Here is a 14,186-nt window from a genome sequence, read left to right as displayed (position 1 = left end):
CCCCAGCTCCTACAATCCCTCCTCCCTGTCCTCAATAGGACTCCCCAAGTTCTGCTTAATGTTTGGTCGTATTTCTGAATCTCCCTCCATCAGTCACTAGAAGAAGGCTCTCTGGAGACATCCAGGGTAGTCACAATCTGGTCACAGGGGATGACCAGTCCAGGCTATGAATCCACTGCAGTCGAGAGTCTCAGCTGGGCCATCCTTGTGGACTCGTGAGAGTTTCCTTTGCACCAGGCTTCTACCTGACCCCAGCTGTGACCCAGCAAAGCCCCCTCTAAAGTCATTTCTGTCAGCTTTCTCCCCCTCTGGCCACCCCGCAACTTGTTCCCTGAAGTTCCTAGTTCCACCAGCCCCCAGTCCACCAAGGAGATAATCTCAAGATTTTGTTGGGATTTTGGTCTTCAAGTCTTGAACTGTTTATTTTACCTGTTCGATTGGTTTTCTTGGGTATCTTTGAAGGATTTATTAATTTCTTTTAACTTTTTGTTTGTCTTCTCTCCCATTTCTTTAAGGGAGTTTTTAACTTCCTACTTAATGGTCTCCATCATTTTCATAAGGTTACATTTAAAGTTGATTTCTTCTACTTCTTCTGAGTTAGGATGTTCAAGTCTTCCTGTTGCATGTTTGCCAGATTCTTTTATTTATTTATTTATTTATTTATTTATTTATTTATTTATTAAAGATTTCTGCCTCCTTCCCGTCACCGCCTCCCATTTCCCTCCCCCTCCCGCAATCAACTTCCCCTCCCTCATCAGCCCGAAGAGCAGTCAGGGTTCCCTGCCCTGTGGGAAGTCCAAGGACCTCCATCTCCTTCCAGGTCTAGTAAGGTGAGCATCCAAACAGCTTAGGCTCCCACAAAGCCAGTACATAGCCGGATTCTTGTGTTACCATGTTGCTTTTCAGAATGTTGGAGGAATTCTTGCATTGGCGCCTGCCCATCTCTTCCTTTGTGTCTTGGTCTAATCTTTGCTCTGGCTGACTGTGTACTTGGGAGTTTTTCTTGGTCTGCCCTCTCTTAGGTCCCCTCAGCACAGGAGCAGGGTTTCTTGCCAGGTTCTAAGGATCTCGCAGACCAGGATGTTTTTTTTGTAGTTCCATCCATTTTCTTTCAAATTTCCTGATGTCATTGTTTTTTACATCTGAGTAGTACTCTATTGTGTAAATGTACCACATTTTCATTCTTCAGTTGAGAGACATCAAGGTTGTTTCCAGGTCCTGGCTATTACAAATCAAGCTGCTATGAAAATAGTTGAGCAAGTGTCTTTGTGGCAGGATAAAGCATCTTTTAGGTACATGCCTGAGTGAGTGGCTTAGCTGGGTCCTGAGGTAGAGTGATTCCCAATTTTCTGAGAAAACATTATACTGACTTCAAAAGTGACTGTACAAGTTTTCACTCCCACCAGCAATGGAGGAGTGTTCCCCTTACTCCACATCCTCTTCAGCATGAGCTGTCATGAGTGTTTTTGATTGTAGCCATTCTGACAGTTGTAAGATGAAATCTCAGAGTTGTTTTGATTTACATTTCTCTGATGGCTAAGGATGTTGGGCATTTCTTTGTGTTTCTTAGCCAGTTGAGATTCTTCCTGTTGAGAATTCTCTGTTTATAGCTGTATCCTATTTCTAAACTGGATTATGTGGTTTGTTGATGTCTAGTTTCTTGAGTTCTTTATATATATTTTGGAGATCAGCTCTTTGCCAGATGTGGGGTTGGTGAAGATCTTTTCCCATTCTGTAGGCTGTCTTGAATTGTCTATCTTTAAAAAATAAGTTTCAGACATTGTTTGTTATTGGTTGTATGTATTCCAACACCCTGCTTAAAAATTGCATGTGCGTGTGGGTCTGCTCTGATTTCTAGTATGTATGTTAGCTTATTTATTCTTTGGAAAATGCTTATTTATTCTTCTTTGGAAAGTCCCAGAACTCACTGCACTCTTTGCCCTAAATCACTAACATCCTTCCCACTCTTGGTTCTTATATACTGTTTCTCTTTGCCTTAGTTATTCTAGCTTTTAATTTATTTATAATTTGTAACTCACTATCAGATAATTATATTTTTATTAAAATTGGTTGATATGGCAGCAGATGCTTCAATGCCCACATTTGAGAGAAGAGAGACAAGAGAATCACAAGTTTAAGGCCAGTCTGGACTATATATGAAGATCCTGCCTTAAAAAGTTAGTCAGCTGATTTACATAGTATTAGCTATTGGAATCAGTACTAAAGAGTGCAAAAGTGTGTTTTTAGGGTCCATGAATACATGGCTCCACTATACAGAAGACACTGGATTTTGGTTTTTGTTAACACTCAGAAACCTATCCCTTCCAGGCAAACTATTGCAAGTTATCTGTTTATAGCACCAAAAGAGTACTTTAAATACCCATTTCCTTCAATTTTTAGAACAATTTCAATTTCTGCTTTTTTTTGTTTGGACTTTTAATCTGAGAATAGAAAATTGGAGGGATGTATTATATTCACATTGCAGAAAATATGGATCAGATGCATCTGCTTTTGTTTTTGTTTGTTTGGTTTTTTTTTCATTCTACTAACAGTTAGAGGAAGTTTCAGCCAGCACAATGTGCCTTTTCAGACACGTTACAGAACCACTATTGGGAAAGTACTGAGTTAAGAAAATCTTAGCAAATGTGCTGAGGTCGTGTTAGAGGATCACCTACTCAGAATGCTAGGCTTACACATCATCAAACCACCAAATCAGGGCTGAATGTTCACACTGGTTCTGATGCCTGTCCCATAGATGACCAAATTTGTAATTTCCAGTTTTTGCCAAATCTGAAATTTATTCCTACATTTTTTCTTGTTGTAGTTGTTTGTTTATTGGGAGTTTTGTTTTCATTTTTATTTTTTAATGTTATTTGCATTGAAAGGTTAAAATTTTTACAAGATCCATGGAGAGTAGATTATTTAATGATTCTTTAGCTTTTGATGTTCTGATTTCTCTTGGTTTTTTTTTTTTTTTTTTTTTTTTTTTTTTTTTTTTTTTGCTGGTGGCACAGTTGGATAAGGGTATTCTGACTTTATTTCAGAAGATTTTAAAATATGAACAAAGACTGGGATAGCCCATGGCTAAGCTGAGAAAGAGAAGTTCCTTAAACAACAGTTTTCAAAAATGCTGTCTTGTTTCTTGACTAGAGATTACAGTCAACTGAGCTTCCCTTAGAGACGGTGTGCCCGCTGTTAATACATGCCCCTCAGCGTCTTTTACAAGTCTGCTCAAGGACCTCAAACCTTTAGGTTTTACTTAATTCATATTGACAAACTGTTGCCATTAGTCCTTCATCTGTAAAGACATTGTAGGTGCAGAGAAGCAAAGCGGTACTGATGGGATTGCAATCCATGTCTTCTTTACGACTTAATCTCACCTTGAACTCAAGAAGAAATCACCCTTCCTCCCTCCCTTTGCTGTTTTCTCTCTTTAGGAATCCTTGCAGACCCTTCACCTGCGTTTCTAGGCTGGACCTCACACCCACCTGGTTCCTGAGTCCTAAACAGCCAGCTCAGAGCATGCATAGAGCCTGTGCCAAAGGACAGCTTGAGTTTGAGTGTGCTGATGTGGAAACGCTCCCCCTTTAGAGCTCCTGACCTACATCCCACCACAGAAGCCAGGGGCTTTCAAAAGTTCTTTACCTTACGTCCCTGGAAAAATATTTATCTGTCTGAATCCTTGGGAGTTACTCTGAAGACTCTAGCAAACATGTTTAAATATGCTTAATGTTGAGAATACTTAATTTAAAAAAGACAAAGAAAGGGAAAGAAAGAAAAATCTGTATTGATTGGCAATATAATACACCTGTTACTTGATATCAGTTAAACCATGTAATTCCCAGGAGTAAACACAGAGTTCTCTTTCTTATTGATTGGTCTATTGCGATATTCATGGACTATATAATTCACCCATTTAAAGTCTAAAATATAGTGATGTTTTATGCAGTGGTAGGCCTCTGCAGCCTTAAGCACAACCAACTTTAAACTTTTAAGGCCCCTGAAAAGAAACCATGTAGCGCTTACCACTTATTTTCTTCCTTCTGTAAGCCCAGACAGCAGTCACTAGCCCACTTCCCATTTCTCTGTGTGGGCCTATTCCATGGATTATGAGTGAATAGAGTCCTTTGTTGATTGTGGTAGTTTAACGTTTTTTAAGGTTCACTCATGGTATGGTGTGTGTGTGTGTGTGTGTGTGTGTGCTCATGTGCATATGATAACATGACCCCTTTTCCCCCTGTGGTACCCCTAACGCTTTCTCTAACATGTCTCCTTCCCAACTTAATGTCTCTATTATTTTTCATCCCCTACTAAGTCCAATGAGTGCTGTCAGTATGTTCGCAGGCATGAAGCCACCCACTGGAGCATGGGAAACTTACCAATGGCCACATCCTCAAGAAAGAATGATTCTATTCAACTGCTATAACCTGTCAATAGCTCCTTAATAAAGACTATGACCCAGAGATGACCCGCCCCCTTTTCCTGGCATTTCAACCGCCATTGCCTTGTATAGGTCTTTTGTAGGATCACAGTCTGTGAGTTGATTAAGATGAGAGCCGTGCATATCATGCCAAAACACATCCCTTCCCAGCACTCCTCCCACCCTCCGGCTCTGACGTTTTCTCTCCCTCCTCTTCTTTGAAGCTCCTGAGCTCTGTTGGTGGTAGGATTAATACAGGTGTTTCATTTAGGGATGAACCCTTAGTCTCTTATTTCAACACTTAGACCAGCGTTGATTGTTCCTCATTTTAAATAGAAGTTTCTCTGACCACGGTTGAGAAGAGGCCAAGTCTAGGGGTACAACCCTAAGAAAATGAGCAGGCAGGATTTACCCAGTTCTGAGTGTGCTGCTATTCCACTAGTGGGTTGACCTTTCCCGGCAGGCCAGTACTGTAACACACAGGGTCCAGTGCTGGCTGAGATCAATGAGCGTGTGTTTTCCAGCCAACCCAGCTCCCTCTGACGCTATGAACACTAGCTATCCCGGAAGATGTGCAATGGGCTTGAGATTGATTTCTCAGTGTTTCCTGCCCTCAGTCATAGGAGTCACCATGTAGTTATGGTGGGGAACGAAGGGCAATGAGTTGTTTGGAAGACCTCTTGGGTCTCCCTGACCAATAACTTGTAAAGGGATATCCCATACCTTGCTGTGATTTTAATTTAATAATGCATAGACATGCTTTCTTTCTATTATCCCAGGGACTGCACCTGTGTATTTTGAAGGGGAATCGCTAGCTTGTGTGACATTCTAACCTTGGGAGGAGCGTTCAGAGTGCTCACTAAAGTGATGCAGCCATTTTACTTGGCTACCAGCAGAACGTATGGAGTCTAATTTCACACCATCCCTGGCCACTCTGTTGTTTTGACTGGAATCTTCCTAGTAGGAATGAGGTGATGTCTCACTGTGTGTTTGACTTGCATTCTTCTAGTGAGAAATCTAGCAAAGAATCTCTTCACATAACAGGTGGCCATGTGTCTGTTTTCTTTAGAGAAATATCTATTCTAAGCTTTCCCCTATCTCTTAGTTTGGTTATTTTTCTGGGATATTTTTGATGAGGAGTAAGCATTCTTCATATGCTCTAGATACAAGGTTGTTTTTTTTTTAAATCAGATATATGCCTTGGGAATATTTATTTCTACCCTTTGGCTTATCTTTTAAGTTTCTTGACTGTGTAATCATTTTCAGCATAACGGTCTTTCCTTTCAATGGATGGTAATGGATCACATTTTCTTCTTTTGCTAGCTGTATTATTGTCCTGATTGTATACAGTAGGAGATAGAGGACCTGTGAGATTGGGCAATCCTTACAGATGGGAACAATCTAGATCAACTACAAAGCTGCATCATCTGAGCACTGTTCTCTGGGGCAGCATTGCATGAACCAAAGGCCACTGCAAGGGCCCTCAGCCTACCCGGGGTGTCTTTTCAGCTTGAATTCTCTTTTCCCTTTCTCTCTTTTTTACTCCATGCTTCCTTTCCTCTCTTTTCTAGACTTTTTTTCAGCATATATTGAAATGACTAGTCATGAGAGAAGCACAATCATCACAGAATCCCCCTTTTATTACATCATTGCTGTATGCCTGAGGTTGGCCTTGAGCTTCCAGCTTGGTGCTGGGATTGCAGACATGTGCATGGTACCCGAAGTGTACTATTTTTAATACGGGTCTATCTTGCAAAGTCAACGGTGAATTAGAAGTGGCTAAGACAGCGTGATAAGGGACCCAAGAGTAACACTGGTGCCTTTTCAGGAAGATAGTGAGGAGAGCGCTTCGGATGCTGCCTGGAAAAGGAAAGGGCACATATGTGTCGATCCACTCCGCATCAGCTCCAGAAATAGCACCTTGTTACTTCCCAGATACATTGGAATGGCTGTGATCAGTCTACAAAGCTAGCTTGACAGTCTGTATGCACATCTTCCAAACTGTTGATGCCTAGAGAGGGATGTAAACCTCGGAGGACTGGAGGTCCAGAGCCTGGTGTTGGCACAGCGCTCAACGTATCTAGGGAGAAAGGGTTGAGATCAGCATCTTTGCTGGATACTTTTGCCAAGCAAGCCCTGGCTTGGAACAGTAAGCTGTTCAGGGACTGCACCTCTGCCTGTTGACTCAGCATCTTCTGGGGACTTGTCTCTATCTGCATTGGCACAAATGCACCAAACCCGGCTCTGCGTTTCTATTGTCGCTTTGGAACTTCCAGTGCCGTCATGAAGGATACTCACATCTTTTCACTTTTATTAGCCGTTGGCTATGATTTCAGGGGAAATTTCCCATATATTTCCAATAGCAGGTGTTGTGACGTTCAATGTTGCCAACATCCAGACATGGTCTGGCAGAGTCACATGGGGACTTACACACTCTGTAACATGCATGTGGATTGACAGAAAGCCTACTTAGGAAAATAGCTCTTGTCTCTGACTTTTTTTTTAAGTTTACTGGCATTCAAGAAACTTATTCCTGGCCTCTCTGGCTTCTTGAGTACTCTTTATCTTATAAACGTTTCATCCAAATAAATTTACTCATCTATGAGTATTTGATGTCATTGTGTGGGAAACCCAAAAATCACTAAATCCTATGTATGTGTGTGCCTGGTATAACATGTTCCTCTGTGTTGCTCCAGGTGCTTTGGACTAGCCCAGGCTGCCTCTGTGGGCATCCTCTGGTATGGGTCAGGGGTTCTTGGAGATTGCTCTCTCTTCCGGCTTGTGCTGTGCTCATTTCTTACACCTCAGGGTAGGGTCTAGAGCAGGTGATAAATACTCACATAGTGTTTCACTTTTTCAAAACAGAATGTACATACTAAACAGATATATTAGAAAAATTGTATATTTTCTTAATTTTAAACTCTTTGTCTTGGCAAGTTTACAGAGATCCATGTATTTCTGAAACTGGATTGATGTCTTCACAGGCGTTTCCGATGATCTTGTAGAATTTGCTTTTGTCATTCTCTCTATATCTCCAGCACTGCCCGAGGACAAATTTCCCACACAATTTTGGTGGTTCTTCACTTCCTATGTATTGGTCTTAGACTGTATTGGAATGAGTTTTTCTAAAGTTAGCCTCTAGAAAATACTAAGAAATTTTACTTGGGAAATGGAAGTTTGAAAAGTATGGTAAATTTAATTGCATTTTAAATTTAAATTGAACATTCTCACTCTGGTGACATAAAGGCTGGCAATGAGGTATGTCCAGTGAAACGGGTGGTCGGTATATCTGGCACCTCAGTCACAACATCCTACAGTTGTTGGATAGAAAGAACAGAGCGACTGTGTAGCTAGGGGACAATTCATTGTTGTTACCCGCTGGGACTTAGGAGTGCTCGTTCCTGTGGCGTAACATAACCTATAGTGACTGACAGGAAGATTATTCCACCCACAGTGAAGAAACAAGAAAACCAAACTATAACTAGCAAGGTCTAATCACAAACCAAGAGTCAGTGTGGAAATTGCTTCCCTAAGATCTTGAAGCTGCCATGTGATCTCAAAATAAGATGCACCGAGACAGTTGAACACTTTGCATATTCAACTCCAATGCAGAGTCTGGAGGATGCGCGAAATGTTGCTCTTCACACATTGGTGTGTGGATGCATCCGACTGTGGTGTGGGAAGCAGGCTTTTATTCAGTGTTCTTCACAGGCATCTTGAGGAACGTACAGCTGCCAACACAGATCTAGCTTCAGTGAATATCAGTCATTAGATTTTAACAGGAAGGACAAGAAGTCAGAAGGTGACCACTGACCTTTGTAGAGTGCACACAGTAAGGATTCAAGCAAATGGAGTGGGTCAAGACCTTCCAATATGACTAGAGAAAGGCATTTTCTAAAGGCAGTGGATTTGAATCTACAGTCAGGAAGTAATGGGGAAATATTTAGGCGATGAAATATCCTTGACTGGACACTAGCATGCTTATGCAGAGGCATGGTAGAAGTTGAAGCAGGTTAGTTGTGGAAACGTGAAGAAACCTTCATTCCCATGTATTTTAATCCATTTGGTAACAGAAGAGAATTTTGAGTATAGGATTATGCTTCTGAAATATGGGGATGGGACCGAGGGTCTGGCCTTCATGGGAATCCTCAATGGCACGGCGTGGAAACACTCCCCAGTTACATGGCGCGGACTGTACGTCTATACCGACTTCTTTTGTACGAGTTTCAGTCCCCTGATGGCATTTGAAAAATGCAACAAAATTCAGGGTAGAACTTCATCTTGTGTCAACCTCTGAAATAATTGCCAACCCTCTCCCAATAGGTTAGTCGGTGACTATGTTATGAACTAAGACTCAAGCAAGGTTGAGAAATTATAAGAAATCGGGTGTGGTGGAATATCCTTGTAATCCTAGTTTCTGGGGTGGCTGAGAAAGTGAGAATCACAAGTTCAAAGCTAGCATTACCAACCTACAGAGACACTGACTCCATGTAGAAAAACATCTTTGGAACCAGGGCCGGAAGTAAAACTCAGCACGGGGTACTTCCCAGAAGTCCTGAGCCCCTGCATCCATCCCACAGCAGTCACGAGGGAAAAATAAATAAACATATAATTACACACAAAAAAGGTAAGTGTCTCCAAGTCCGCATTCAAATCCATTCGAGGTTTTGAAACATATTACTGGGGAAATACTCACCTACCATCCAAGCGAGGATTTGTGCAGACAGCTCGAAAATGAAGATGTGAAGCAGAAAGCTGAGCTGAGAAGACAAGTATGAGACAGAAAGATTAACTATAGAGAGCAAGGCAACACATTAGACATACCCAGCTAACGAAATTACAGTTGGGAATGTAGCTCAGTGGTAGACCTCTTCCCTAGAAAATGATTATGGGGGTTGTTAAAAGTGAAGAAGCACCATCAGGGCCATGCTCGCGACAGGAGGTAGGAGCTGAAGAAAGTGTTGGTGGGGACAATGCGCACTGGGCCCCTTTTACAAAGTAAGCTAGTAGCTGTCAGAAGAAGCCCCATGCACTAGCCCGGCAGCACTACGGAATCAGGCTAACACAAGAGCGCTGCACGAAGTCGTCCTTGAGAAGATTATTTATAGCTTCTTCAGAAGTGGAAATCACCTAACTCCGCACCAGTCGGGAATGGCTATTTATAAACCAGTTTTCATGTATATGTATTTGGTGGGAAACTGGGAAGAATCCGAATTGTGTTTGCACATATTGTGCCTCATCGATGACAGTGTTGATGTTCTGTTGACAACTTGATATGTGCATTTGATCAGGCCTCTCAAAGCAAACTGCACAGATAGATACCCTAGAAACAACGGAGGAAGTTCCATGCAGCTAGTCTTTAAATGCCGAGTTTAGTAAATGGTTTGCTTACTTTTTGTGTAATTCAGTCTGGAAGTGTGGGTAGCAGTAAAGGAGGCAGTCATGGGCTAAAACAAGACTTCTTCACATAAAATAATAGCCGTATGAGTGAGTGATCCTGCTGCAGAAGACATGCATGCAACGACAAACAGACAGGAGCCCGGGGCCAAGTGTGGAAAAGACAGGTACAGGCTGTGGGAACATAGAAACCTGCCAGTCTTGAAGCGAAAATATAGGAAAGTCACGGTCACCTGAAACTTAGGTTGTAAGCTACAGCCTTTAAAACTGAGGTTTTCAACAGGAAAAGTTTCTTAAGTGTGCAGTGAACGAGATTAACTCAAGGTCAACGGTTGAATGAATCTGTGGTGGGTTTGTTGTTGTTGTTGGGGGGTTGTTTTGTTTTGTTTGTTTTTCTCAGTGCTTGGATGGGCTGCATTCCCCCTCTTCATTGCGGCCTTGGTTCTGTGCACACACACATGACTTCGCACTGTGTGTGCGGTCAATACCACACAGTGCCAACTGAATGCTGCCTAGAACACTCGGGCTCACACGCAGGACCGTGCATGTTAGGAACTGCAGTGTTTGAGTTGCACATACCAAGTTTTCCAGTGTTTTAGAAACAATGGTTTAATTATGCAAAACAAGATATTTTCATCTTGTAGCGTTATTCCTCAGATGTAAGTAATATATACTAATACATCTTTGGGTTGTATTCTGCTTGAATGTTTGGATTTTAAAATTCCTGCTTGAGTTTCATAAAAGTCATTGAGTTTCGGGTGGAATTCTTAACTTTCGGATATGGCCTTAAACATGCTCCTGATATTTTGTACATATTTATGGAAGTGCCATTCAGAACATGGAGGATAAGACATTGCTGAACTCTGAAAGCATTCAAGATGCCCTTTGCCTTGCAGCATCAATAGTCAGCCAGAATTCTGTTCTTTATATAACAATTAATTAGTAGGTGCATTCATCTCACTGGTGGGTGGGCATGCTTTTTCTTCAATAAACAATAAAATTACTCACATCAAAGATTTCTTTTCAACTGGACTTCTTAGTGATTCCTGAGAAGTAAACATTGACTATGCACTTGTATATGCAAAAGCCTGAGACCATTTCTCAGTTAAGAGAGGTGGTGTGGCAAAGTCTAAGATGCTCTGGTCAGGCTCTCTCGGGTGGAGACGCCCGTCCCTCAACAGACTGGGGGAGGGATCAAGAAGTAGGTGGTTAGAATGTGCCTTTGGCCTTCTCCTTTGCCAGCCTCCTTCCAACCCAGGAGACATGGAGCCGGGACGGCTGGAGCAGTTAGAGCTGGTGATTTGGTGTTGAAGGAGGGAGCAATAGGTTACACTTGCCTATTCTGAGATAAACAATGCAGAAAAGGGCGGACCAATGCCATGTTAATGTGGTCTCCCAAGGCTCTGCTTTTGCACTGCTGGTGACTGTGGTGATTGGAGCCCAGGATACAAATCCCAGGTGATTAGTGGAGTTTGCATTCTAGAAGGTGCTCCTCTAAGGCTCTCCTTCGTGCTATTGCTGGTCCAGCAGGCACCGTAGTGTGCAGCACAGTTCTCCCCGGGACTCCATTTGCTTCTCCTACCTCCCAGCTCTATGTGTGATTGAACTAGCCTTGATCCTGTAGTCCGGAGCCCGTGGCTCCAATCCTCTGGATGGGCAGATGGCAGGACTTGACACAGCCGTTTGGCCTGGTAAAGTTTTGTACCAAAGTGTCTTTCACTTCAAAGGATAAAAAGTAAAGAGTCATCAGTGAAAACCCAAGCAGCCTATCCGTTGTTATTCTGTACTCCAATCTTAAAACCTCCTCAGGAATGGCTCTCAGCTGAGCCTTTGCCTTAGAGCCGCGTCCTCGCTGTTTCTTATCTTCAAACTGATAGACACTCCTTCTCCCCTCCTTTATAAATATCACTGCAAACTGCAAGGTAGTGTGGGCCACTTCCCAGTTCCTAGAGTGTTTGGGTGCATGCCATTGACCTCTGGAAGCAGAAGTGGGACCGGACCGCCTGCTGTGGCTCCTCACTGTGCCCTTGTGTTTGCTGTAGGTGCCTACCCTCGACTTTCGTTGAGTTTTCGGTTGAAGAGAAACATTGGTTACTTCATTCTTCAGACGTATATGCCCTCCATCCTGATCACCATCCTCTCGTGGGTGTCCTTCTGGATCAATTACGATGCCTCCGCTGCTCGAGTTGCCCTTGGTATGTGCTGCTGTTAAGTCCTCTCTAAAGGGTGAAGTGACCACCTCGTTACGGTGGGAAGGGAAGGGAAAGGACAGAATGCAACCACAGTCTGTGCGTATCCTGGCACCAGCTCCCCCCACCAAGCCACATTTTGTCTGCAAACAGTAATTTCACGCTTGAGTCCCTTGATGTGTTAATTTAATTATAAGGCTTAAATGTGAATTTCCATGCCTATGAAAGGGAAAATATGTTGTCAGAATATTTGCATCGTAGAACTGTTTTTGACACTTGATTTTAAATTAAGGAGTAATATTTCCTGGTCAAGAGGATGCCACCGACAGAAAAATTTCATTTATTTGAGCTTTCTTCTCTTTCAAGTCATGGGGAAAATCGTCAGATATTATAGCACATAATTGAAATTACACAATGTAATGAGCATTAAAATAAGCAACTAATTATGAGTAATTTCCCAAGAATCCTAGTGAAGTTTGCTGCCCATTGGTTATTTAGTAATAAGATTGTGAATTGATATGCAACATACAGGTTCTGACATTGTTTTTTCAGGATTTGCTTATTAAAGGAAAGCTTATATTTTCAGGAACACTATTCTCTGCTCAGCTGATTATTATGAAACTTTATGAACAAAGTTATTGCATAAACACATCAGTAGTAGAGGTGATGAACCATGCCCAGACCAGCCTTTCTCTGGGTTCAAACAGTTTCTGAGGAGGAAACTCACAATGGAGCTCTCGCAGGGAAATCTGCAGGGAAAGAGCTAGCAGCACATTTGCTGGTAAAGCCGTTAACCCGGAGGTGCAGTCCAGGCCTCCAGGCCTCCAGGCCTCCCTCTCTCCTCCTGTATTTTTCCAGCCTCAGCCTTCTTATTTTCTAACACAGCGTGCATGTGTGCATGCCTGCGCTAGATCTGCAAACCGTGTAACTTGCACACGTGTCTCCTGGGCTAGACATCTTCTGAAGTTTCCTGCAGTTATCCCGTGTAGAAAAGAACACGCTGGAAAGAATCAAGTACCCAAGGGCTAAGAACTCCGTACTAAATTGTTAAGTATTTCTTAAGGGAAAGACTTTTTAAATCGTACATTTCTGTGCAGAGGTTGTCTGCAGATTTTACTTCTTTGTATTTTTAATATCGTTAGATGCCTCTTTTCTAGACCAGTTGATTTTTTTTCTTTGCATCTGCTAAATGAAGAGACTGAATTTGTAGGGACAGATCCAGGTGCTGCTGTTGTTAGTTTATACAGTTTGAAGTTCTCTCTTTATGAGAAAAAAAATGTAAACAGATGAAAAATCTCTGGGAATCCCCCACCCCCAAGCCTGGGAAAGGCTCATCTACCCTGAAATGTCATGAGCTTCATAGCGACTCTGCTGCTGGACAGTTGTTACAGCAACGAGAAAGAGCCACAGAGATACAATCATCAGGCGTGGCAAGGATGAAGCATCCAGCAGATGTGACCCTCTGCGCGCTGCCTGCTCCCACAGACTAAGTACCTGCTTGCTTATAAAAATATCACCACGATGAGAAACAAGTCATCTATCAGAAGTGGACGGCAGCGATCCAGTTTCATCATGGTGAAGGAACTCGCTTCCACATCTTCTGGGTGTCTTGCTGATCCAAGCTCAAATCATGTCTTAGGGACTCTGCTAGCATGGTGTGCTATGCAGGCTTTGCCTCTGGAGGGCTACGGAGTCAGGCAATCATTGGAGTCTTAAGCGGCAGGTACCAGGGCTATACCAGAAAGGGTATTTCCAGACACCTAGTGAACCTCATTCCCAGAGGACCACAGATGGCTGCGATCCTAGAGTCAGTGGGGGCTTTCCAAGAAAGAACCGAACAGGTCATTGGCCACCCTCAGAGGGGATTCTGTATTTTCTTTTTTTTTGGGGGGGGGGCTGCTAGCTTTCAAAAGACAGTTACTATGACACTTGCCCTACCGTTTGATTTCTTGAGTGGTTGCCATCTTCTCCACTCGTTCACACAACCAATGTGCTGCCATTCACCATGGGAGGCCACCAAGGGGACACCCTTCTACCATTGCTGAGCAGACAGCTGCTGGCGATCGCCTCCTGGGCGTGGGAAAACAGTAGTGGCGAACGTGGCAACGTTTTGGAAGAATGGTGAGAAAGTCTAATTTTGTAGCTCTTGCGTGGCATTTTTCACATTTATCCATAAACTG

At 42.7% G+C, this 14,186-nt stretch overlaps 1 protein-coding gene across 2 annotated transcripts in view; it reads left to right on the top strand.

The window, feature by feature from the left end:
- Gabrb3 (gamma-aminobutyric acid type A receptor subunit beta3) overlaps nucleotides 1-14,186 on the top strand; it is a 233,840-nt gene that overhangs the window by 204,972 nt on the left and 14,682 nt on the right. For both annotated transcript variants that reach the window (XR_012908342.1, XM_075953121.1), the window contains exon 7: nucleotides 11,860-12,012. Coding sequence is in view for 1 of the 2 variants with exons in the window: in XM_075953121.1 (XP_075809236.1) it covers nucleotides 11,860-12,012 (153 nt within the window). In the remaining variant the exon portion in view is untranslated. The remainder of the gene's footprint in view (nucleotides 1-11,859; nucleotides 12,013-14,186) is intronic.

This window comes from Microtus pennsylvanicus, chromosome 18 (assembly GCF_037038515.1).
Source record: "Microtus pennsylvanicus isolate mMicPen1 chromosome 18, mMicPen1.hap1, whole genome shotgun sequence".
Taxonomy (NCBI): domain Eukaryota; kingdom Metazoa; phylum Chordata; class Mammalia; order Rodentia; family Cricetidae; genus Microtus; species Microtus pennsylvanicus.
This window is presented reverse-complemented; position numbering and strand designations above follow the sequence as displayed.